Raw genomic sequence first — 24592 nt, 5'->3', positions numbered from 1 at the left:
AATGTGTTTGATATGCATGATACACAACATACAGTGTTAATAGCTCAGTATCCCACACACGTTTTTGGATTAGACACAGGTGGTGTTGTGGGTTTATCTCTTGCGTATCAGACGGTGGATCTTCAAGTCGGTGTTTTCTCTAAAACAACAATTATATCAATTTATTTCTTCCTTCGAATGGCCTAATTAACTGATTCAGGAGATACGCTTAATTTACCCGGGACAGAGAAGGTTTAATTTACATGCTGCTACCCCTATGTAACACACACGCGCATGCACACGTTGCTAGAATAATTTGGCTGGCTGATAATCACGATTACTTATTGTGTGCAACCGATCTGGAATCGCATGCATTAGTCATTCATAGGGGTTACAAGTGTGTCTATTCAATTGTGATTAATGTAAGGGTACTATTTAATCATCTTTGAGATAAGAGTTACATTTGAAGCGTTAAATTTTTTTACAAACTATGTTTTACAGAAAACACTATATTGAGAAATATTAAGTCGGGACTGCTTTAAGAGTGATCTGTATCAAGGATAAATAGGTAGAATTGGCAAATCTTTCTCAAAGCGGTCAGAGATTACCTCTGCTAGGGTTTTAGAGGGTGCTGCCTTCTCAGATTCAGCCTTTTTAAGTTGAGTCAGAGCAGAACTCCTCCTAACTGAGGTTCCTTTAAGCACGTGTTTGGGAATGGTCCAACGTCAAGGTTGAAACGGTTAAGAAAGGCATCATTATAACCACCACACCCAACTGTTTGTATGGAGTGCTTTCTTTTTCTTTTTTCCCGGCTGGGTCTTTATTTATTTATTAGCTGTTTCACTGATAGATAACTAAACGAAATGCTTAGAGGGAACAATGATCCTAGCATCTCACTACTGCCTAATTCATGGGTGTCAGTAAGGAGAATACAGGTAGTGCTGCATAACCCCCGACAGTCCTGATCTCTTTTGGACAGTCCTGATTTGGGGCTTTCCTAATGTGTGACACCATGGATCAAACTGAAGAAATGTCTCCTGTAAATGCAGCTTAAACACATATTTACTTTTGCCTTAACTGTCAAATTAACCTCGAGACATTTATCCATGCATACCCTTCCATTGAGTGTGAGTAACCAGTGTTGCTGCCAGGGGAGGGCTGGCAGCCTTAGGCCTGGGGGGCAAATCTAGTCAAGTGGCCCATTGCACCACCGAAACAGCTCACCATCCATGCCCACCTTTTCCTGGTTTTATAAGGATATTGATGTTATAAAGCCAGACAAATATGATACAATGTGGTTTATGTGCGGGTGATGGTGTGAGGGAGGGGGGGTGATGGTGAGACAGAGGGGGGACTAAATGCCGTTTGTCGTTTCCTGATGGTCCCGTGTGGGCTCCCTGGTAATCCAGTGGGCTCCCTGGTGGTCCAGTGGTGATATCCGGTCTGGAGCTGCAGACTATGTATCTCGCGAGACCCGGTCAGAGCATTGGCGTGGTAACCCGCAAAAACTCTCTGATTGTCCAGATTTCACAAAACACATGGTCTGCAGCTCTGCACACTGCGGAGCTGCAGACCAGTGGCCACGGACGCTTTCCTCCCAGGCAGAATGAGCAAGCCCCTGGGCCCCCTTCTGGTTTTGGGTCCTCGGTCACTGACAGAGGACCCGACACAGTCTGCCCTAAGGCAGTTTAGGCAACCGCCTAAACCTCTTTATTAGAGAGGCGCTTCTGCAGGCGGGCGTTTCTAAAATGATTTAGGGCTGCCTGGGGGGCAACTGCCAGTCAGACCCACCAAACCTTCTGATCCAAATTCACAATAATAATATAGTTTGAATACATCCTCTGTGTCCCAGTAAATATTCTTACATTGATTCACAACATTATATCCAATCTGACATTTTGATTAATGACTCTTATGGGCGATGCATACTCTTGGTCTAAACTAAAATCGTTGTCGCCTTCGAAAAAGTCAATTTTTCATATCGCTACAGGTTCATTCTTATACAGTATATACACTTGATGTACCCAGATTCAGTAGAAAGGTCCCAATTTGACTTGTGCTTTGCTCCAAATTTCTTAGAGAATTGAGTTGCTGAGTGGAGGATTCGCCAAACACCCAAAAAGTAGTGAACAAAAAATGACAAAATTCGGGCAAAAATTTTCAAGCTGTGACTACGTTTCAGTTGGATTTTTCCCAAATCAGTTCTTGCGTAAATTTTCTTTTCATTTTTCAATTCAGTGTTTAGTGCGTAAATCCCTTAGTGTTGAGTGTCTCTGGAAAACTGGAAAAAACCTAATAAAAACACACATGTGTGCTGGTTGGCAAAATATAAATCAGCCATATTTACATAGAAAAATACATACTTAGCATGGCCCATTAAAAAGGTTAAAGAACACTCTAAGCAACAAAACAACTTTAGCTTAATGAAGCAGTTTTGGTGTATAGACCAGGAGTTAAATCACTTTGTTTATACAGCTCTAGGCACACCTCCCTGCATGTGACTTACACAGCCTTGCTGAACATTTCCTGTAAAGAGTCATCTATTGTTTACACTTTCTTTGTTGCACATTCTGTTTGATTTAGAATGTCTTATATTCTGCTCTGTTAATAGCATCTAGACCCTGCAGGATGCTCCTGTGTGCGAAAAAAAAGTTCAATTTAAAGTTCAATTTAGAAAACACTTACAAAGTAAGACATAAACACTTTTAAAGTAAGTTACATCTGATTGAAAATGAAACCATTTTGTTTTCGTGCAGGCTGTGTCAGTCACAGCCAGGGGAGGTGTGGCTAGAGATGCATAAACAGAAACAGAGTGATTTAACTCTTAAATGGCAGAGAATTGAGCAGTGAAACTCCAGAGACAAGATCTCTACACCAAAACTGCTCCATTAAGATAAAGTACTTTTGGTGCCTATAGTGTCCCTTTAAGGATCATTCCCTAAACTTCAAATTTTATCGAATTAAATCGGCTAAAATAGGTGATTGGAAAATGTCTACTTCTTAGATCCAGTTCTGCTTTGATATTTTTATTTTTGCTATTCCGCATTATATTGCTAAAATTTTGAGTTTATCGAGTAACTCGTGTACTTGGTATAGAATGAAAATTATTGGAAAAATAACCCGGTAAACCATTTTATATGGGAGTCTATATATTGTACATTGTATTAACTATCCACAGACTTCAGGTGGAAGGGGTTTTCAATCACAATTTTTTCCCCCACCAAAACCTTTTTGGTTTTTGCTTCCTATATATATATATGTATTGCTCCTAGTTAGAAGGGACTGAACGTCCTGGTTTAATTACCCCTTTTTTTCCACCCTGGAAACCATCTTTTGTAAGAGCTAAGAATGTTTGGTATTTATGAGTATCACAGAGTTCCACAGCAATAAAACTCAAAATAATGTGTCTTTAACTTGTTTAGTGCTATATCTTTATACCAAGGCATACATTGTATATAATTAATTATTAATTTTATTTAATTATTTATATAGCACCAGAAAATTGGGATCAATGGGATCACTAAGGGGTTAAAGGTAGGGTTACCTGCAGAGGCGGAACTACTACCAGTGCAGGCTGCACAGGAGTCAGCACGATCAGGGGGCCCATTGGGTGGGCCATGCACTTAAGGCCACCTGAAGGCAAAGTGTTTTCAGGGGCCCAGTCATGCGCTGCAGCCCTATAATCTTGGCGGCCTGGGAGGAAGTAAAAACCTGTCACTTCCTCCCAGATAACACAGAGCTATGCTGGAGAAAAAGGTTGAGAGGAGGGGGCACGGAGTTGGAGAGACTCGACAGCCTTTGCCAATCAACTTGACCCCAGTGAAGCGATCCTCCTGCACCGGAGGGTGAATTTAAATGTGTACATTTTGAATGTGTGTCTGCGTATATATCTGTGTGGCTGTGTATCTATATGTGTGTCTGTATGTGTATATGTGTGTCAATGTGTGCCCTTTTGTATCTGTGTGTGTCTGTGTATCTATATGTATGTCAGTGTGTGTGTCTGTGTGTATATATATGTGTATCTGTATGTGTGTCTGTGTATCTGCATGTCTGTATCTGTATGTGTGTCAGTATGTGTATCTATGTGTCTGTGTATATGCATGTTTGTCTGTGTATCTGGATGTGTGTTAGTGTTTATATGTGTATCAGTGTGTGTGTGTGTGTCAGTGTATGTGTATGTGTATATGTACATACATCTCAGCATTCAAACTCCAACAGTACCCACAGATACACCCCTGTATTCAAACGTCAACACTACATACAGACACACCCCTACATTCAAAGGTAAACGCTATACACAAGTAAACTATTGCTTTCAAATGGCAACACTAAATTAAAACACTCAACACAACATTACACACACATGCAACCCTACATTCACACACACACACACATACTCCATACAAAAGCATGCTTACATACAAACATTGCTCAGTGCTAAATACAACCCTGCAACGATGGGCAAATGTTAGATCCCTAGCTGGCAAAGAAGTGTGGGAGCTATATGACGGACGGAGATCTACCTTTTTCATCATTCCTATAGGGGAATCCCCAAACAATTCTTACACCAGGGCCCTCTCTGCTTTTGTTCTGCCACTGGTTACCAGACCCACATAATGTTTTCATGGGCCAATATCGTGTTCACATAAAAGGGGTGCCATTGTGGATCTGGTAATCCTAGTAAAAGGGTCACTAAAGTCACCATCGTTGGAGGAAACCATGCCTCCTCCATGACGTCGCAAGAGGAGGAGAGGTAAGTGGCACAAGGGAAAAATGTAAGTAAAACCCTTCTTTTTAATTATTATTACTATGGCAAATGTCAAAAGGGGGTACTATGCTAGATAGGGTCAGGGACACTATAACGTTAAGAATACAGTAATATGTTTAGTTAGCAGTTTCTGTAAAAAATAAGCTTTATTCATGTCTTCAGTGAATTAAAGGATCCCTTTAGTGTCACATTATGCAGCACTGGATAAGGACTGGACTGCCACTAGATACCTCCTCCTAAATAGGGACACTTTTGAGGTATGTGATAGGATTTATATACTAAATGGTGAATTGTGGAATACTCACAAGCCAACCGGAGAAAAAAGGTATTTTGATATGAATTTAGCTATTCCGTTCTCAAGACGCAGATCACAGTTTGGTGAATAAGTCCCATTGTCTCCCTGTTATGGGAATGCATTTACAGACATAATACATGGACTTGTTGTATATTCGTTCTCATTTTTAGACTGAGATGTAGTATACCCTCCAGTGGTAAATTCCTACTCTCCAGGGCTTAATATTTACTCGCCAATGGCTAGTGTAAATTTTGAGCCCTGTACATGGATATTTGTGATTTTTGCCCAGAGCTTACAGATAGCACCCGCTTCTGCCACACAGGTTCCCCATATATTGCATCCAAAGAAGATTATTGTAGGAGACTCTTTCACGATTTTTCAATAAATTGGTGTTTGTCGAGAATTTAGAAAAAAAATTATGGTCAAAACTGCCCAAATTTTCGAGAAAATCAATTTGAGATTTAAAAAAAAAAAAAAATGTTTTTTAATAGTTCGCCTATTTTGGTCTTAACATTGCAAACCTTTATTCGGTTCTCCAAAATCCACAGGTTAATGAAGAGCTTTGACCCACTGTAAGTAACATAGCATAGAAAATAAAGAGATATGTACTACATGAGATAAACCAAGTAAAAAACACAAAATAAAGCCTAGTAGTAAACTTATAGCTGTTTATTTCCTATGTAGCCCAAACGGTTAAACAGCTATAAAACAAACAAACCAAAAAACAGCTGTACGGGCTCTGTTTTGTTTGTTCCCCCCAATTTGGCTGTGGACAAAATTCCTACTTATTGCACTGCAAATCAATATACTGCCTTGTCAAATCCATTTTAACCCCCTTAACCCTAACTGATACTTTTTTGTTTTGAGTCACATCAGCCAATAAAAAGACAAGTTACATACAGATATAATGTGTTATATAAGAGGCAGAATGAGACCACCCAAGTTTAAAATAACCCATGATTGGGTGTTTTTTTTTTGTTTTTTTTTCTTTCCTTAATATATTTTTTTCTTTATTTTTAAAGCATGTGGTTCCCTAGTAATGAGACAGTGTGAAATAGGATGAGATTAGAGTGATCACTGTGGGATTAGTCAGGTATTTTATTTACCCTGCAGTGAGATTAAGTAGGGACAGGGTTTGATTAGGGGGCAGTTTTTGCTTAGATAAGCTATTAATAGGGGCAGTATTATAGTTATATTATAGTATTATATTATTATTGGGGTGATGGCTGGATTTGGGCACTTTTTATATTGCATTCCTATGGATGGGGAGGAGGGGGTGTACAGGGTCGATATTATGACTTTATGCAGCACTGAAATAAGATATGGGTTAGTTGTTCTTAATAGGATGGGGGCTGGGTCGGAAAGTTCCCTGATCTATAGACATAATGCTGATTATCCAGAGGGGTGAGCACTAACCCCCTCCTTAAGCTCGGGACGGCTCCTGATTGGTGGAGAGGAGTTTTTGGGGAAGGGTTCTGGAACCTGGTGGAAAGGGGTGAGGGGGCGGTTTCAAGGCGGCCCCTCAGTGTTGGCTATAGAGGAGATTCCAGTCCCGGGATAGAGGGCGCCTTGAAACCGGTTTGATCAGAAGTCGGGAGGAGGGAAGCGGGACACAAAGAGAAAGTGATCCGGATCAGAACCAGCGGTGGGGCAGTCTGGGGATCTCACTCTGAGCTGGACTGGACAGACCCGGCACACTCCCTGAGGGACTGGGACAGCTGGCCTGGGAGAAGCCCCAGAAATCAGGGAGGTGACAAGGGGGCATCCTGGGATAACTACATGCAAACTCTGCCCAAACTGCAGGTAACTGGGACAAAAGTGACCCCCGAGGACACAGTTTCACCCCTCCAGGTCCTGTTGAGTGCATTTAGACCAGAAGTGTACTTGGTGCAGTTTGAGTGGTGAGAGCCCTGCAGGAGATTTTTTTTTTTTTTGTGTGACTGCTGTTCATTGATTTGTCCACAAAGGCAAGATTTCATATAAAGAGGACTTGTGTATACTGTCAGCCCCTGCCCAACTATGCAGGGTGTCACTAGAGTCACCCCTCTTCAAGTGCTTTGCTGCCTTCTTGCCCTGTGCCTCCTGGCGTCTGCCCAACTCCATGGCGAAAAGGGCATCTCCGTGCCAGAGCATGGATTTTGTCAGCCCATTTCCATCCCCCTGTGCACAGATATTGCATACAACCAAACCATCATGCCCAACCTCTTGGGTCACACCAACCAGGAAGATGCTGGTCTAGAGGTCCACCAGTTCTACCCGCTTGTGAAGGTCCAGTGTTCTTCAGAGCTTCGGTTCTTCCTTTGCTCCATGTATGCGCCAGTGTGCACGGTTCTGGAACAGGCCATCCCTCCGTGCAGGTCTATATGTGAGCGTGCAAGGCATGGGTGTGAAGCCCTTATGAACAAATTTGGCTTCCAGTGGCCAGAAAGACTGCGGTGTGAGAACTTCCCTCGCCAGGGTTCAGAGCAGATCTGTGTTGGTCAGAACCATACAGATGACATGGGGCCCACTCTTTTGACTACTAACCCACCGCTGCATGGAACACCAGGACCAGCCATCTATGCCACCCTTGACCACCCTTTTCACTGCCCTCGAGTGCTAAAGGTCCCAAGCTATCTCAACTATAGATTTTTGGGAGAGAAGGACTGTGCAGCCCCTTGTGAACCATCCAAGAATGATGGTTTCATGTTCTTCAGCCAAGAGGAAATACAATTTGCCCGAGTCTGGATCCTCATCTGGTCAGTGCTTTGCTGCGCCTCAACTTTTTTCACAGTGACCACCTACTTAGTGGACATGCAAAGATTCAGATATCCTGAAAGGCCCATCATTTTCTTGTCTGGGTGCTACACTATGGTGTCTGTAGCCTATATTGCTGGCTTTGTTCTTCAGGACAAAGTGGTGTGCAATGAGGCCTTCTCAGATGATGGCTACAAAACTGTGGTGCAAGGAACCAAGAAGGAAGGATGCACTATCCTTTTCATGATGCTTTATTTTTTCAGCATGGCTAGCTCCATCTGGTGGGTGATTCTCTCTCTTACCTGGTTCCTGGCCGCTGGGATGAAATGGGGCCATGAAGCAATAGAAGCAAACTCTCAATATTTTCACCTTGCTGCATGGGCAGTGCCAGCAGTAAAGACTATTACCATTTTGGCTATGGGTCAGATAGATGGCGACCTTCTCAGTGGTGTCTGTTTTGTAGGACTTAATAGCATTGACCCGCTGAGAGGATTCGTGCTGGCACCTCTTTTTGTCTACCTCTTTATTGGAACATCCTTCCTTCTGGCTGGCTTTGTATCTCTGTTCAGGATAAGGACAATTATGAAGCATGATGGTACGAAGACAGAGAAGCTGGAGAGACTTATGGTTCGTATAGGAGTTTTCAGTGTCCTCTACACGGTTCCTGCCACAATTGTCATTGCATGCTATTTCTATGAGCAAGCTTTCAGAGAGCATTGGGAGCGTAGTTGGGTGAGCCAAAACTGCAAGAGCCTTGCCATCCCGTGCCCTCTCCAATACACCCCAAGAATGACCCCGGACTTTACGGTCTACATGATCAAATATCTCATGACTCTCATTGTTGGCATCACTTCTGGCTTTTGGATCTGGTCAGGGAAGACTCTACACTCATGGAGAAAGTTTTACACAAGACTCACCAACAGCAAACATGGGGAGACTACAGTTTGAGGATTGCTTTGGATTTGTGGTGGGACCCATCCCACCCTACTACGTAGACTACCGTTGACTGTTTACTCTTCAGCCATGTTTTTAACTTCATCCCACTTCCTCTGGATTTGACTTTGGTCTGTGTAGTTCTCCATTTGGTACCATAGGTGAATCTATCTCCTGGAGCTGTAATTAAGACTGTAAATAGCAGTTTTGTAAATTTCTTATATATTTCTATTTAAAGTATTGGGCTAAAAAAATGAATTGCAGAAGATTTTCGTAGACATGAGAAGATTCAGCCGTTCCTCCCTCCTCCCCTTTTCTTCAACTCTTAGTTGGCAGTACTTTCTCTAAAATGGATTCATATAGACTTCAGTCTGTTTATCTTGGCTGTTGATGGGTACTTCCATTCTGCTTTATGTTCAATGTCACAGCTAAATATTTGGATTTGTACTTTTTTTTTTTTTTTTCTCCTTTCCATATTACATTTTTTGGGGGGGGAGAGGGAAGGGACAACCAAAAAACATTGGAAATTCATCTTAATTTTGTGTGTGTTAGAAGTTCTTATAAGACAGACGCTGCTCTAATTGTGCCTAGCATGGCCCCATTTTTGGTTGGGGGTTGGGGGATGTGTAACTGCAGTTAAGATTCCTTGTTTATAATGTTGCCATTCTCCTAAAAAGCACACGTTTTATACCCTTCTCCCAATTTTGGTTTTATAATGCATGATTTAAAAAACAAACAAACAATTTTTAAACACCTTTTCTAAATTCCAGTTAAGTTAGTGGTTTTGTTTTGTTCTGTTTTTTTTTTTTAGATATATATATGTTTACCTAGTAATGCTGGGTTTGTGGTACAGATTTTCAGTAAACTGGAATTTAAGTGTTAAAGAGGGATTATTTTTTTTTTTTTTTTTTTTTTTTTTTTTTTTTTTCTACACCATTTTTGCAAGCTTTACTTGCCCTCTAGGTGAATCACTAAGGCCCAGCTTTTGTCTCCTCTAATTTTTGGAGAAATATAATTAAAATATTGATGTGTTTTTTAATGTTTTATTTCTATGTAATGTTATTGTTTTGGGTTCCCTTTTGAAATAAAAAATACAATATTTTTTGTTAAGAACAATCCAGTACATTTTTGATGTTTTGTGATCTATTCATGTATTTTTTTTTTTTTTTTTTTTTTTTTTTTTTTTTTTATATATATTACTTTAAGTTCTGGTGTTTTTATAGGGTACCACGTTTCAAAGTGGCTCTCCCCAAGGCAAATGTCATATTAATGGAGTTGCGTTGTAGAAAAGTTTTAAATGCTTTAGAACATTTATGGGATGATATTTTAAAACTGGAGACTTTCCAGCTAATTGCTCAATATTTATCATTTTTGCCAGAGAATCTCAGAAATGTCTATCTATAAAGTTAGGGACTAGCAGCTGTTTCAATTCTTAAAAAAAAATCTGTTTAATGACTGGTAATTGACCGCTCTCATTTTACGGGGTTATTCACTAAAGTTAAAATTCAAAGTACATTTAAAGAAATACTCTGGGCACCATAGCAACTTCAAAATGAAGTTGTTATGGTGCCAGGAGGTTGCAGAGCTCATTCAAGAAAGGTTTGCCTCCATCACCGCATCTCCAGTTCCCCAAGCAGCATCTGACTTCTAAAATTGACTTTCAGGAAGCAAGAAGTGCGGGGTGCCCGCCAGGCTGGGGAGCCGCTGACTGGCTAGAGCGGTCAGCGAACGCTCTAAGCCAACAGTAGCTCCCCGTTCACATAAAAAGGTCCCTCCCTACCTCCCTTTTTTTTTCTTTTTTTTTTTTTTTTTTTTATGGGGAGCTAATGTTTGCATAGAGCGTTAGCTCACCGTTCTATCCGGTCAGTGGCGCACCTGCCCAGCGGCACTCCGTGCTTCATGAAAGTCAATTTCAGAAGCCAGGTTCCGCTGGAGGAATTGGAGATCTGGCGCTGTAGGCAACGTTTGGCGATAAACCTTTCTTGAACGGTTTAGCCCCTGCAGGTACAAATTGCCTGGCGACCGCCTGGCACCATAACCACTTCGGATTTTTTTTACTTCAGTAAATTTACTACACCTTAAGGGCAACTCATGCTCAGTTGCAGTAGAGAAGTGCGCGTGCTCTTATTGAATCTACTTTTTTTTTTAAAAAATTTTTTTTTTCTCTATCTGGAAAAAATGCAGACACTAACCAGAGGCTGGTAGGTATCAATGGAGGCAGGCATGAGTAGTGTGTAGTTGTTTAAAACATGGGCGTGGACCATGGAATCCTGATGATATTTTGTATCCGCAAACCTCTACTGGCTGTTGGTATTAATACTTAAAGGAACACTATAGGGTCAGGAACACAAACCTGTATTCCTGACCCTATAGTGTTTAACCCACCATTTAGGTGGCTTAGCCCCCCTATAAAAGTTTAAAACTCACGTTTATTTCCAGCGGCCAATCAGGTTTGGCCAATCAGGACCTCCTCATAGAGATTCATTGAATCAATGCATCTCAATGCAAAAAATTCAGTGTCTTCATGGAGAGCGTGGGGACACTGAACGTCAGGGCTGCTTCTTTGTCAGCACTGACTCAGAAAAAAAACCTCCAGTGGCCATCTAAGGAGTGGCAACTTGGAGGTGTTCCTAGAGGCAATGTAAACACTGCCTTTTCTCTAAAAAGGCAGTGTTTGTATGAAAAAAGCCTGTAGGGAACTATTATACTCACCAGAACAGTATATTAAGCTGTAGTTGTTCTGGTGACGATAGTGTCCCTTTAAATGCAACTTTATACAGACAAACTTAAAAATTGGCCCATTAATGTGTGTAAAAAAAACCCAAACAAAACAACTATATTAAACTGAAAAAAAATGATGGATCTGTGTTAAATCTTTACTAAAATGACATTACGAAGGCTGCAGTAATGCATAAAGTTCATTTAAATTCCAATAGTTTGGTACTGTTTCAAATCAATTTTTGATTTCTAATAATGCATGTTGTTGTTATTTTGCGTCCATCAGTTTTGTGTTTTTGTTTTTTTTATGTGTTTTTGAGCCCGGAGGTGTTACCAAAACATTTTTATTTTACAATGCCTTGGGCACAGTTTTGACCCTTTTTATGCCGGTTATTCACTAAAAGTATGAATTGCTGGGAATTCAATTTGAATTACACATTTAAGCCAAAATTGCCACGGGAAAAACTCTCAAATTCCAGTTTGGCTGCTGTGGTGTAAAATGTGATTTATTACTTTGAATTCCCAACAATTCACACTATACAATGAATAATCCTGGTTATATAAATGGACCTCAAATTTATTTTCCTCCTACAAGATACAAATGCCTATTTCTTTTTAAATGGCACACTCCACGCACCATAACCACCACACCCTGCTGTAGTGGCAATGGTGCTCCTCCCCGTCCTCCCACTGTAAGTAGTCAGTCCATCTGAGAATGGTTTGACAACATACCTGTGGTCCGCTAGGCCCCGGTCACAGGTTTTCCGTGGATGTGACAGGGCGCCTTCTACATTTCTGAATATTTACCGCAATTGATAGAATAATTACATATAATAAATAGTCTGCATATTTTTAGAGAGCGTCTGAGCGAAGGATTTCCTTTTTTTGCAGCCTGGGGAGATCCATTTTCGTTTACACCATTTCCTACTATGTTTTCAATGGGTCAAATTGTAGAAATGTTTCTTAAAGGAACACTACCCCGCCTCTTTACCTATTACACAGTCCGAGTCCTTAGAATCCAAATTGTAAAATTGGGGCTAAAGTTAGAGGTTTTGTGAAAATTATTAAACTCTGCTTTAGTTGTGGCTTTGTAATTTTACCCCTAAATTTTGCAATCTGGTACATTTTGAAAGTTATAGATTAACCTCACACTTATTGACTAAAGCACAGGGTATGGTATTACAAATATTTACATAGCTCCAACATATTCCGCAGCTCTGTACAATACTTTTAACAAAATAAACAATTCACATTTGACATACGGGAACAGTAGGTGAAGAGGGCCCTGTCCAAATGAGCATAGAAATCTAAAAGTATGGGGGACAAAAACCGGAATAAATATAGAGAAAGGTCATACTGCTGGAATTCTGAAATTAGAGACATGACTAGACATTTAGACCAGTGATCTGAGTTAATACGCTAGTAACGGTAGCTGTACTAGTGTGGTAAAAGTCTAAGCCCAGCAATCAACCTAACGGGAAAACAAGTGTGGCCGGCAGAGCTCTTTGGGCATTGCAGTTCAAAATTAACGCCCTAAGGCACACCTGTGCAATAATTATGCTGTCTAATCAGCGTCTTGATATGCCACACCTGTGAGGTGGATGGATTATCTCGGCAAAGGAGAAGTGCTCACTAACACAGATTTAGACAGATTTGTGAACAATATTTGAGAGAAATATACTTTTGTGTACATAGAAAAAGTCTTAGATCTTTGAGTTCAGCAAAAACAAAAGTGTTGCGTTTATAATTTTGGTGTGTGTGTATGTAATATATGTATATATAAATTTCGCCCCAGCTATTTCATGATACTCTGTTCAGCTGAGATTAAAAGGAAACTCCAGTGCCAGGAAAACAATACGTTTTCCTAGCACTGGAGGGTCCCTCTCCCTCCCACCCACCAATCCCCAGTTACTGAAGGGGTGAAAACCCCTTCAGTCACTTACCTGAGGCAGCGGCTATGTCCCTTGCCGCTGTCTCCTCCTCCGCGACGCTCCTCCTGTCCATTGGGTCGGCCGGTGGGCGAGACTGATCCCGCCCACCGGCCGAGGAGACCTAATGCGCATGCACGGCAATGCCGCGCATTACGTCTCCCCATAGGAAAGCATTGAAAAATAATTTCAATGCTTTCCTATGGGGTTTTGAGCGACGCTGGAGGTCCTCACACAGCGTGAGGAAGTCCAGCGACGCTCTAGCACAGGTTTCCTGTGCTAGCAACCAGGAAGTTCCCTCTAGTGACTGTCTAGTAGACAGCCACTAGAGGTGGAGTTAACCCTGCAAGGTAATTATCGCAGTTTATGGAAAAACTGCAATAATTACACTTGCAGGGTTAAGAGTAGTGGGAGTTGGCACCCAGACCACTCCAATGAGCAGAAGTGGTCTGGGTGCCTGGAGTGTCCCTATAACAGAGTTCACTTTAAATCAAATCTCAACCAAACTGAAAGCACAGGGTCCATAGGACCCCACTAATAACGTGGGAGGTTGTATGCCCCCATCATCCCTCCCACTATATTTGAGAAGTTGGTAGACCCGCAGGTCCATGCCCATTACTTCTCCCGCATTCCACAGAAGAAGCCTCCTCTTTAATAAGGAGGATGGTGGGTGACACTGAACATATCTGTCAACCACATTGTTTCCCATGATGCTTAGCTTACCTAAACCTTCACGGGCATCATGGTAAATGCAGTCTTTCCTAAATGGATATCTTAAAGGAACAGGAAAGATATAATACTTCGGCTTGCTGTCAGCCATGGGTGTTTTTTTCCGGGTTAGCGCACAGTCATCCAGCATAGAGACTTCTCAATCGGAAACCTCTGATTGGTATATTTTCTGGCGCGGTGGAATGCTGTCTGCAGCTTTTGCAAGTTGTTTTTTTCATATACCCCAAAGAAAACCTGCATTTAAAAAAAAAAAAAAAAAAAAAAAAAAAAAATTCATGGTTTCTTTCTAGCAATACCTACAAAATTGTTAAGAGAACAATCCATTGTTTTTTAAAAAAAAAGTACAATCCTATTCTCGCCAATCCCAGCCATTAATTTCCTGGGGGTGTCATCTATAGTGCCAGGAGTACTACGAGGAACCCTTGGTACAGAATCTAAATTGAATCCTTCACGCATAACCTGAATGAAGGTGTTAGCAGGGACAACACGTTATTAAGGGGACCTCTACCTGTTTCTCGCAGGCAGCTATAGTTGACATCTTGCCAATCTTGGCGTTACAACTGTTTCAATTCAACTGTTTATGAATTGGTGATTTATGCCTTTTTTATATAGAAATTAAGCTTTTTTTTTTAATCTATTAACCACTCAACACCATATTAAACAGACAACACACTAAATTACAGAAAAAGTAAACCCGACTTGCAGAAGGTAGGTCAAACAGCTAAACTGACACAAAATCTTGTGGAATTTCTCAAATCAGTACTTTTTGCCAAAATGTTGCAATTTAGATTACAAGTCACTGCTGTTCCGTGTTACCGTGAATAAACCGCATTGTCTCCTTTAGAATGAATGTTAAGATTTTGTTTTTTTTCAATAAAATGTTAGTCGATGGGAACCCTGTAGAGCTGAAATTGTACATTTGTTTTCTTGGAAATATTGTCTAATTTAGCTATTTTTACCTTGAGTTTCGAATTCACGTCGAATTCTTACTTTAGTGAAGAAGCCTGTAAAGTCCAAATATATTTTAACCCCTTAAAGACACAGCTTCTGAAATAAAAGCGAATTGTGACGGAATATTTCCGTCATGTGTCCTTAAGGGGATTTTAATACATTCTGAATGACATTGTGCCTGCCTCAGGTGTGCAATCAACAAAATCTAAATTGCAGGCAGCGTCTGATCTATCATTTGGGGACAATGACGGCGTCAAACATCAGCACTGTTTTATTGCCAAACTCACTGGGACTTCATTAAATAACAGAACGATGAAACCTGTGACATTGAGGTTTGAATTTTTCAGAGGCCTTCATGAATTGAAAATATCAAAGTTCAGGCCTGTAATCAGTAGTAACAGCCCTACCAGGAAACCTTAATTTGCCACTCGTCTGAATGCATACTGCCCCTTTAAATTGTAAACTCACAGCCGTTCTTACCTTTTTTTTTTTTTTTATATATATATATATTAAAGTGCAACAAATGTTACATTAAAGCTCACAGGTTTCCCTACTCCTTTTTGTTCAAATATATCCCTCTGTCTTTACCCAATAAACAAGGTAAAGTCAGATCAGACAAAAAAGGATCCATTTGGGTGTAGTAGTAAGGCAGCAATGGCTACGCATGGTATCTCCAATATTTGTGATCTCTTGCTCCCAAAACCGCAAATGGAAGGAGATTACTAATTTTATGTAAGATTTGATAAAACCCACGAACAATCAGGGACTACTCCTCTACCAGTTTCAATGCCAAAAGTCTGCACTATTTCCTGTTAGCCGATATTGTTCCAAGTTCGTTGATGAGTATTCTGAAAACTCCCAAGTGACTGAACTTGGGACCAATGCGCCACCTGCTCGGTTGTATTATTTTAAAATGATAGAGAATGGGTTTTGAACACATCAACAAAAACGGAGTAAACCGCCCTTGCTGCCTAATTAACAGGCAGGAAGGTGTTTCTGTTCCCAATTTATAAAAATGGCAATTTCTATTGAAATGATAAAATTAGGGAAAATATAGTTGGTGTTTTGAATCGGGGTTATTTATAGTTGAAGGGGCACTGTAGTCACCGCTTATTGCAGTTATTCTGGTAAAAATAGTCTGTCTAGGCTGACTTTATAATGTAAACACTGCCTTTTCAGAGAAATGGCGGTATTTACATTTCTGCCTACGAACACCTTTTTAGTGGCAGTTACTAAGACGGCCACTAGAGGTGCTTCCTAGTGCAACTAAATGTTCCACATTGAGATGCATTGATTCAATGCATCTCTGAGGCGTTGCAGACTGGCGCAGCAATTTGTGGCGCATGCACACAAGTCTCCCAGTACTTCTCTATGTGGAAGCATTGAATTGGCAGAGGAGCCAGGGAGGCGCGGGGTGTAAAGTAGGTAAAACAAGGAGGGGGCAGTAATCTAAGCCGGTAGCAGTACACTCCAGCTTTAGGAATACACGTTTGTATTCCTAACATTATAGTGTTCCTTTAAGGTTCGGTTTCGAGATTGCGGTTGCTAAGGAGGGGTTTAAGGTTCTGGATGGGGTATTAGAGTTGTATTTAGGAATATGATTGACAGAGTTTATGGATGTTTATCAGGGCCGCCATCAGGGCATGACAACCGTGACCATTGTCACGGGCCTGGGGGGCCCCTGTATTAGCTTAACTGCCGCCGGTGCATCTGCACCGGGGCCCACACGCTGATGGGTCCCATCAGGTGGCCCAAGCATTTAGGGCCACCCAATGGGCCCTATTATCTTCAGGGGCCCGGTCAGCGCTGTAATAGCGCGACCGGGCCCCTTTAAAAAGAAAATACAGCCGGAAAGCAAGTGCTGCTGGGAGGGAGTGACGTCCGGTCACTTCCTCCCTGTTTACTCCGAGCGGGGGAAGGAGAAGAGAGAGGCCGCGAGGAGAGGCAGCCCATGCACATCATCCCCAGCCACCCTCCTGTGATGAAATGGTAAGGAAGAGAGGAGGGTGGCTGAAAATGAGGTGTGTATGTGTGTATGCCAGTGTGCCTATGTGTGTATGTGTGCCAGTGTATGTATGTATAGAGTTGTGGAAATTTAGTACTAAGGACAAGAGAGTATTGGTTAGAATTAAAGGGACACTCCAGGCACCCAGACCACTTCTGCTCATTGGAGTGGTCTGGGTGCCAACTCCCACTACCCTTAACCCTGCAAGTGTAATTATTGCAGTTTTTTAAAACTGCAATAATTACCTTGCAGGGTTAACTCCACCTCTAGTGGCTGTCTACTAGACAGCCACTAGAGGGAACTTCCTGCTCTTTAGCACAGGTTTTCTGTGCTAGAGCGTCGCTGGGCGTCCTCACGCTGTGTGAGGACCTCCAGCGTCGCTCTATTCCCCATAGGGAAGCATTGAAATTCATTTTCAATGCTTTCCTATGGGGTGCGCTAATGTGCATGAGCGGCATTCCCCATTAGGTCTCCTTGGCTGGCGGGATCAGTCTCGCCCACCGGCCGACGTAAGCAGAAGGAGGAGCGGCGGGGGAGGAGGAAGCAGCGACGTGGGACATGTCGCTGCCTGAGGTAAGTGACTGAAGGGGTTTTCACCCCTTCAGCAACTGGGGATTGGGGGGTGGGAGGGAGAGGGACCGTCCTTCCCTGGGATGGTGCTTATTATTCATTAAACTGAAAAATTTGGAGACATTTAAAAAAAAAAAAAAAAAAGCTAATTCCAAGTTTTATGCTGAAGTAGATAATAAGAAAAGGCTTCAGCCTCCCAAGAAATCTTTTTCAGCCGTTCAATTTTGGACAAAAAAAAGTGTTTTTTTTTTTTCCATTATATTTTATTTATTTCCTTTTAGAATTCCCAGTTTAGTCAATAAACTAATAAGGGGAATTAGAATATAGGTATCACATTAAGGCGATTAGCTATTTGTGACTTGCCTTAACTGTCTGTCTCCTGGACCCTGATTTTCATTTACCTTTTTGTCTGGAATACCAGGGGTTAACTAAGGATACAATGGGGGAGGGGGTGAAAGTGGGAGTGACCCATTAAATCTCCTGCCCTTGGGTACTAGGCTTCCCCTCTCTCCCCCCACCCTGGTCACAGAGCTGGGGAAAGCAGGCAGTGTTATTGCAGCTGTGATTAATTAAAGGAGCCTGGTCTATGACTGGAGCTGTATGGGGGGGAATGTGCCATGTGTATATTGTTACTTGTGCAGGGGTAAGGAGGCCGGGATCTCTGGCAATATAGTTTATACGGAATTTCATGAGTGTTGCACGTGATTTGTGCGTCTAGTCTGGCGGGCCTAGAAAGTCCTACCCAGCAGTATGTGGAATAAATGTGCTTTTTTTTTTTTTTTTTTTTTTTGTCCCTTTAAGATCTCAGATTTGATCAGACGCTGATTAATATCACACCAAGAGCTGTTATACTAAAATTGACAAAAGTCTTCGCTCCGCCGTCAATATTTTTTTCTAATCCAAGTGACGACTGGATTCAGGCATCGTCTTGCTCATCACAAGACGTCATCGGGAGATCCCCTATAAAGCTCAGTGTTGTGCTTTTGAACATGCGCAAGAGTACCTTTAAAGTGCAAAAACGTTAGTCGAGTGATCTCTCACTTTTGCCCGTTCAGGGACATTCTCCTACTGTGCTTTTTATATAATCTATGTATTTTGTCTTTTAAATAATGCATAATAGGTTTTATGTCCCGTTTTTATTTCTATTATAATTGAGTATAAAAAAGTGCCTGGGGCTGCTGTCATTAAACAGGTGGGCCTGTCTAACAAAGGCGTAACCATTAGAACTCAAAGTAATATGTAGAAGGCACTCTCTAGAACGTACCCCAAATCCTGAGTGCAGGTATAGCCTTTGTATTGGGCTTCAATAACCTGTGAAATCTCACAGCGGCCTCGTCCATAGGGGCATGTGCCCCCTGCCCATCTATATGGCTCCCAGTGCCCGACTGCCACCACAACAACTTGTACATCTATAGGGCTCCCAGTGCCCGGACTGTAACCACAACCACTTACACATCTATAGGGCTCCCAGTGCTCGTCCAAATGTATATTCGGAACAAAATTAATTGCACATGTCTAATGGGTATCTGTGTGGTGTGTTGTGCCCAGCTCTGTGTATTGTATAGGTATCTCTGTATTGTGCCCAGCTCTGTGTATTGTATAGGTATCTCTGTATTGTATAGGTATCTGTGTGTTGTGCCCAGCTCTGTGTATTGTATAGATGTCTTTGTATTGTGCCCAGCTCTGTGTATTGTATAGGTATCTTTGTATTGTGCCCAGCTCTGTGTATTGTATAGGTATCTCTGTATTGTATAGGTGTCTCTGTATTGTACCCAGCTCTGTGTATTGTATAGGTATCTCTGTATTGTACCCAGGGGTCAAGTCCTGGGGAAAAAAGTGTGGGAACTCACCCAAGAGTCCCGCCCCCCCTCCCACTCCCCCCCATAAAAAAAAAATTCCACTCCTATGCATATAGTGCAGTGCAGGGTGTGTATAATGAATGTAGTGTGTTTGTAGTGAATGCAGTGTGTATAATAAATGTAGTGTGTTTGTAGTGAGTGCAGAGTTTGTATAATGAATGCAGTGTGTTTGTAGTGAGTGCAGAGTGTGTATAATGAATGTAGTCTATTTGTAGTGAGTGCAGTGTGCATAATGAATGTAGTATGTTTGTAGTGAGTGCAGAATGTGTATAAAGAATGTAGTGCGTTTGTAGTGAGTGCAGAGTGTGTATAGTGAATGTAATGTGTTTGTAGTGAGTGCAGTGTGTATAATGAATGTAGTGTGTGTAGTGAGTGCAGTGTGCATAATGAATGTAGTATGTTTGTAGTGAGTGCAGAATGTGTATAATGAATGTAGTGTGTTTGTAGTGAGTACAGTGTGTCTATAATGAATGTAGTGTGTTTGTAGTGAGTGCAGTGTGTATAATGAATGTAGTGTGTTTGTAGTGAGTACAGTGTGTCTATAATGAATGTAGTGTGTTTGTAGTGAGTGCAGTGTGTGTATAATGAATGTAGTGTGTTTGTAGTGAGTGCAGAGTGTGTATAATGAATGTAGTTTGTAGTGAGTGCAGAGTGTGTATAATGAATGTAGTTTGTAGTGAGTGCAGAGTGTGTATAATGAATGCAGTGTATTTGTAGTGAGTGCAGAGTGTGTATAATGAATGCAGCGTATGTAGTGTGAGTGTGTTTGTAGTGAATGCAGTGTGTACAGTGAGTGCATAGTGTGTATAGTGAATGCAGTGTGTGTGGTGAGTGCAGTGTGTATAATGAATGCAGTGTGTGTGTAGTGAATGTAGTGTGTTTGTATTGAGTGCAGAGTGTGTATGAGTGCAGAGTGTGTATAGTGAATGTAGTGTGTTTGTAATGAGTGCATAGTGTGTATAATGAATGTAGTGTGTTTGTAGTAAGTGCAGATTGTGTATAGTGAATGTAATGTGTTTGTAGTGCGTGCAAAGTGTGTATAATGAATGTAGTGTGTTTGTAGTGAGTGCAGTGTGTATAATGAATGTAGTGTGTTTGTAGTGAGTGCAGTGTGTATAATGAATGTAGTGTGTTTGTAGTGAGTGCAGTGTGTGTATAATGAATGTAGTGTGTTTGTAGTGAGTGCAGTGTGTGTATAATGAATGTAGTGTGTTTGTAGTGAGTGCAGTGTGTGTATAATGAATGTAGTGTGTTTGTAGTGAGTGCAGTGTGTGTATAATGAATGTAGTGTGTTTGTAGTGAGTGCAGAGTGTGTATAATGAATGTAGTGTGTTTGTAGTGAGTGCAGAGTGTGTATAATGAATGTAGTTTGTAGTGAGTGCAGAGTGTGTATAATGAATGTAGTTTGTAGTGAGTGCAGAGTGTGTATAATGAATGTAGTTTGTAGTGAGTGCAGAGTGTGTATAATGAATGCAGTGTATTTGTAGTGAGTGCAGAGTGTGTATAATGAATGCAGTGTGTGCTGGATGAAGTGTGTGTGCTGGATGAAGTGTGTGTGCTGGATGATGTGTGTGTGTGTGTGTTGGATGATGTGTGCTGGATGGTGTGTGTATGTGTGTTGGATGATTGTGTGTGTGTGTGTGTGTGTGTGCTGGATGAAGTGTGTGTGCTGGATGAAGTGTGTGTGCTGGATGATGTGTGTGTGCTGGATGATGTGTGTGTGTGTGTGCTGGATGATGTGTGTGTGTGTGTGTGCTGGATGATGTGTGTGTGTGTGTGCTGGATGATCTGTGTGTGTGTGCTGGATGATCTGTGTGTGTGTGCTGGATGATGTGTGTGTGTGTGTGTGCTGGATGATGTGTGTGTGTGTGTGTGCTGGATGATGTGTGTGTGTGTGTGTGCTGGATGATGTGTGTGTGTGTGTGTGTGCTGGATGATCTGTGTGTGTGTGTGTGTGTGTGCTGGATGATCTGTGTGTGTGTGCGTGTGTGTGTGCTGGATGATCTGTGTGTGTGTTGGATGATCTGTGTGTGTGTGCGTGTGTGTGTGCTGGATGATCTGTGTGTGTGTGTGTGCTGGATGATCTGTGTGTGTGTGTGTGTGTGTGCTGGATGATCTGTGTGTGTGTGTGTGTGTGCTGGATGATCTGTGTGTGTGTGTGTGTGTGTGTGTGCTGAATGATCTGTGTGTGTGTGTGTGTGTGCGCTGGATGATCTGTGTGTGTGTGTGTGTGTGTGCTGGATGATCTGTGTGTGTGTGTGTGTGTGTGCTGGATGATCTGTGTGTGTGTGTGTGTGTGCTGGATGATCTGTGTGTGTGTGTGTGTGTGTGTGTGTGTGTGTTGGATGATGGGGGGAGCATTTTTTTTTAAACTTTGTGTCTATATTTGTTTATTTAATTCCCCCCTCCCTGCTTCTTACCTTGTCAGGGAGGGGGGAGATCACCTGGTGGTCCGGTGGAGGGAAGCAGCCGCTGCACACAGGGGCCATCACACGCTGTGTTCCCTCTCCAGCTCTAACTCTCGCGAGACTCGCCTGTGCGGAGCGTTGCCATGGTAACCCGTGGCAACGCTCTAACAACGGCGGGTCTCGCGAGAGTTAGAGCTGGAGAGGGAACACAGCGTGTGATGGCCCCTGTGTGCAGGTAGCAGGGCTCGAGTCCTGCAGGATCACTAGCGGGAACGGCGTTCCTGCTTTGGAAAAAGTGCAGGAACGCCGTTCCCATGCGTTCCTGCAGGACTCGAGCCCTGATTGTACCCAGCTCTGTGTATTGTATAGGTATCTCTGTATTGTATAGGTATCTGTGTGTTGTGCCCAGCTCTGTGCATTGTATAGGTATCTCTGTATTGTGCCCAGATCTGTGTATTGTATAGGTATCTCTTTGTTGTGCCCAGCTCTGTGTATTGTAAACGTATGTCTGTATCGTGTACAGCTCCATGTATTGTATAGGTATCTCTGTATTGTGTCCAGCTCTGTGTACTGTATAGGTATCTGTGCGTTGTGCCCAGCTTTGTGTATTGTATAGGTATCTTTGTATTGTGCCCAGCTCTGTGTATTGTATAGGTATCTCTGTATTGTAAGGTATCTCTATTTTGTGCCCAGCTCTGTGTATTGTATAGGTATATTTGTATTGTGTAGGTATCTGTGTGTTGTGCCCAGCTCTGTGTATTGTATAATTACCTCTGTATTGTGCCCAGCTCTGTGTATTGTATAGGTATCTCTGTATTGTGTAGGTATCTTTGTATTGCGCCCAGCTCTGTGTATTGTATAGGTATCTCTGTATTGTGTAGGTATCTGTGTGTTGTGCCCAGCTCTGTGTATTGTATAGGTATCTCTGTATTGTACCCAGCTCTGTGTATTGTATAGGTATCTCTGTATTGTGTAGGTATCTTTGTATTGTGCCCAGCTCTGTGTATTGTATATGTATCTCTGTATTGTGTAGGTATCTGTGTGTTGTGCCCAGCTCTGTGTATTGTATAGGTATCTCTGTATTGTAAGGTATCTCTATTTTGTGCCCAGCTCTGTGTATTGTATAGGTATCTGTGTATTGTACCCAGCTCTGTGTATTATAGTTTTTTTTTCTTAGCTCTGTTAGTGGTCTGGTTATCTCTGTATTGTACTCAGCTCTATGTATTTTGTAGATCTTTGTTGTGCCCAGCGCGTTTTATTGTATGAGTATCTCTGTATTATGCTTGGCTCTCTGTACTGTATAGAGAGGACTAAAATTCTAGGGAGGAGTCTGGAGTCGCAGCATGTTAAAACTTCACCAGCCAGAGTTTATTCAGCCATCCAACAAACCGGCATCAGTTCAACACCCACCAATGTATTTACCACGCCTGCATATTTAGGCTTCACTTTTATTGGGTACAAGTCACTGTGTAGAATGCAAACTGCTTTGAGCAGTTCCTGAGTTCCTGTGTGTCTAACCTGTCTGTTACAAATACTTGTCTGTTAGTCCACCCATTGTACAGCGCTACAGAATATGTTGGTGCTTCATAAATAATAAAGGAAGATCTCTTTCCAGCACGCAGGTTGCTGTGCTCTGAATCATTTGAGAGGCACCTGGATGTAATTAGAGCTCTATAGCGAGGGGTGCAGATCACATTTACTTTAAGTTGTAATTGGCTGCAGGACAGAACAGGGGGAACTAATCATGTACCAGACAGGGGGGTCCCTCACAGCCAGAACTGGAGCTCCAGGCCCCTGTCTGAGCCACGGCCCTAGGCAGTTGCTTACGCTGCCACATACATAGCTCTATCCCAGCTCTGCTATGCCAATGAGCAGAAACGGTTTGACTTCTAACTATGGAACGGCTCCAAAGCGTGTGTGTGTGTGTGTGTGTGTGTGTGTGTGTGTGTGTGTGTGTGTGTGTGTGTGAGAGTGTAATGGCAGATTCAAAATACCTCTTATTACAAATGTGACGGATAATCTTTCAATATCCTCATACCTCTCAGCATTTCAAATGGACAAGAAGCGAAACTTTAATTTTAGGATGCAAGTGGGGATGTGGCCTGGAGCAGGGCTTTTAGGTGACTTCCTAATAACAATTTATAGAACTAAAATGTAACTGAGAACAAGAACAATGTATCTTAATGACACAGTCTGATTTCTAAACACATTAATTGTAGTTTAAAGACACATTACTGGGAGTATTACTGCTGTGGAGTTCTGTTATACACTCAGACACATTACTGGGGGTATTATTGCTGTGGAGCTCTGTTATACACTCAGACACATTACTGGGAGTATTATTGCTGCGGAGCTCTGTTATACACTCAGACACACCAACAATATGGAGCTCTTAGAAAAGAGGGACATTAGGATAGGAAAGAGGGATTTGGGTCCAAAATAGGAACTGACTCTACTAAATAGCGACACTTGAGAGGTATGGTAATCCAGAAACAAATTAGAATCTACTTCATCGTTTGTTATTTTAGAATATCCTATTTATTCTTAACATTAACATATTCGTTTCAGAACCTAGTATAATGATGTACAGCGAGGACTGAGTACAACCTGCATGCGATCTCTGCTTTATACAGTGACATGGACTTCCGATTTATATATATATACCGTATAGTGTGTCCGTAACACAGAAGAGAAGTATATTAACTGCATTAAC

General features: G+C 41.9%; 1 protein-coding gene and 1 long non-coding RNA gene across 2 annotated transcripts in view; both read left to right on the top strand.

Annotated features, from left to right (window-relative positions):
* The window catches only part of LOC134614992 (uncharacterized), a 420807-nt gene that overhangs the window by 120780 nt on the left and 275435 nt on the right, over positions 1-24592 (top strand). The window lies entirely within an intron of this gene.
* Positions 6617-9777, top strand: FZD2 (frizzled class receptor 2). The gene has a single exon (XM_063459308.1). The coding sequence runs from the start codon at positions 7062-7064 to the stop codon at positions 8724-8726; it is 1665 nt and encodes a 554-aa protein (XP_063315378.1). The 5' UTR covers positions 6617-7061; the 3' UTR covers positions 8727-9777.

The sequence above is a fragment of the Pelobates fuscus genome, chromosome 6 (genome assembly GCF_036172605.1).
Source record: "Pelobates fuscus isolate aPelFus1 chromosome 6, aPelFus1.pri, whole genome shotgun sequence".
Taxonomy (NCBI): Eukaryota; Metazoa; Chordata; class Amphibia; order Anura; family Pelobatidae; genus Pelobates; species Pelobates fuscus.
The sequence above is the reverse complement of the archived record's forward strand: the minus strand, read 5'-3'. Positions and strand labels throughout refer to the sequence as shown.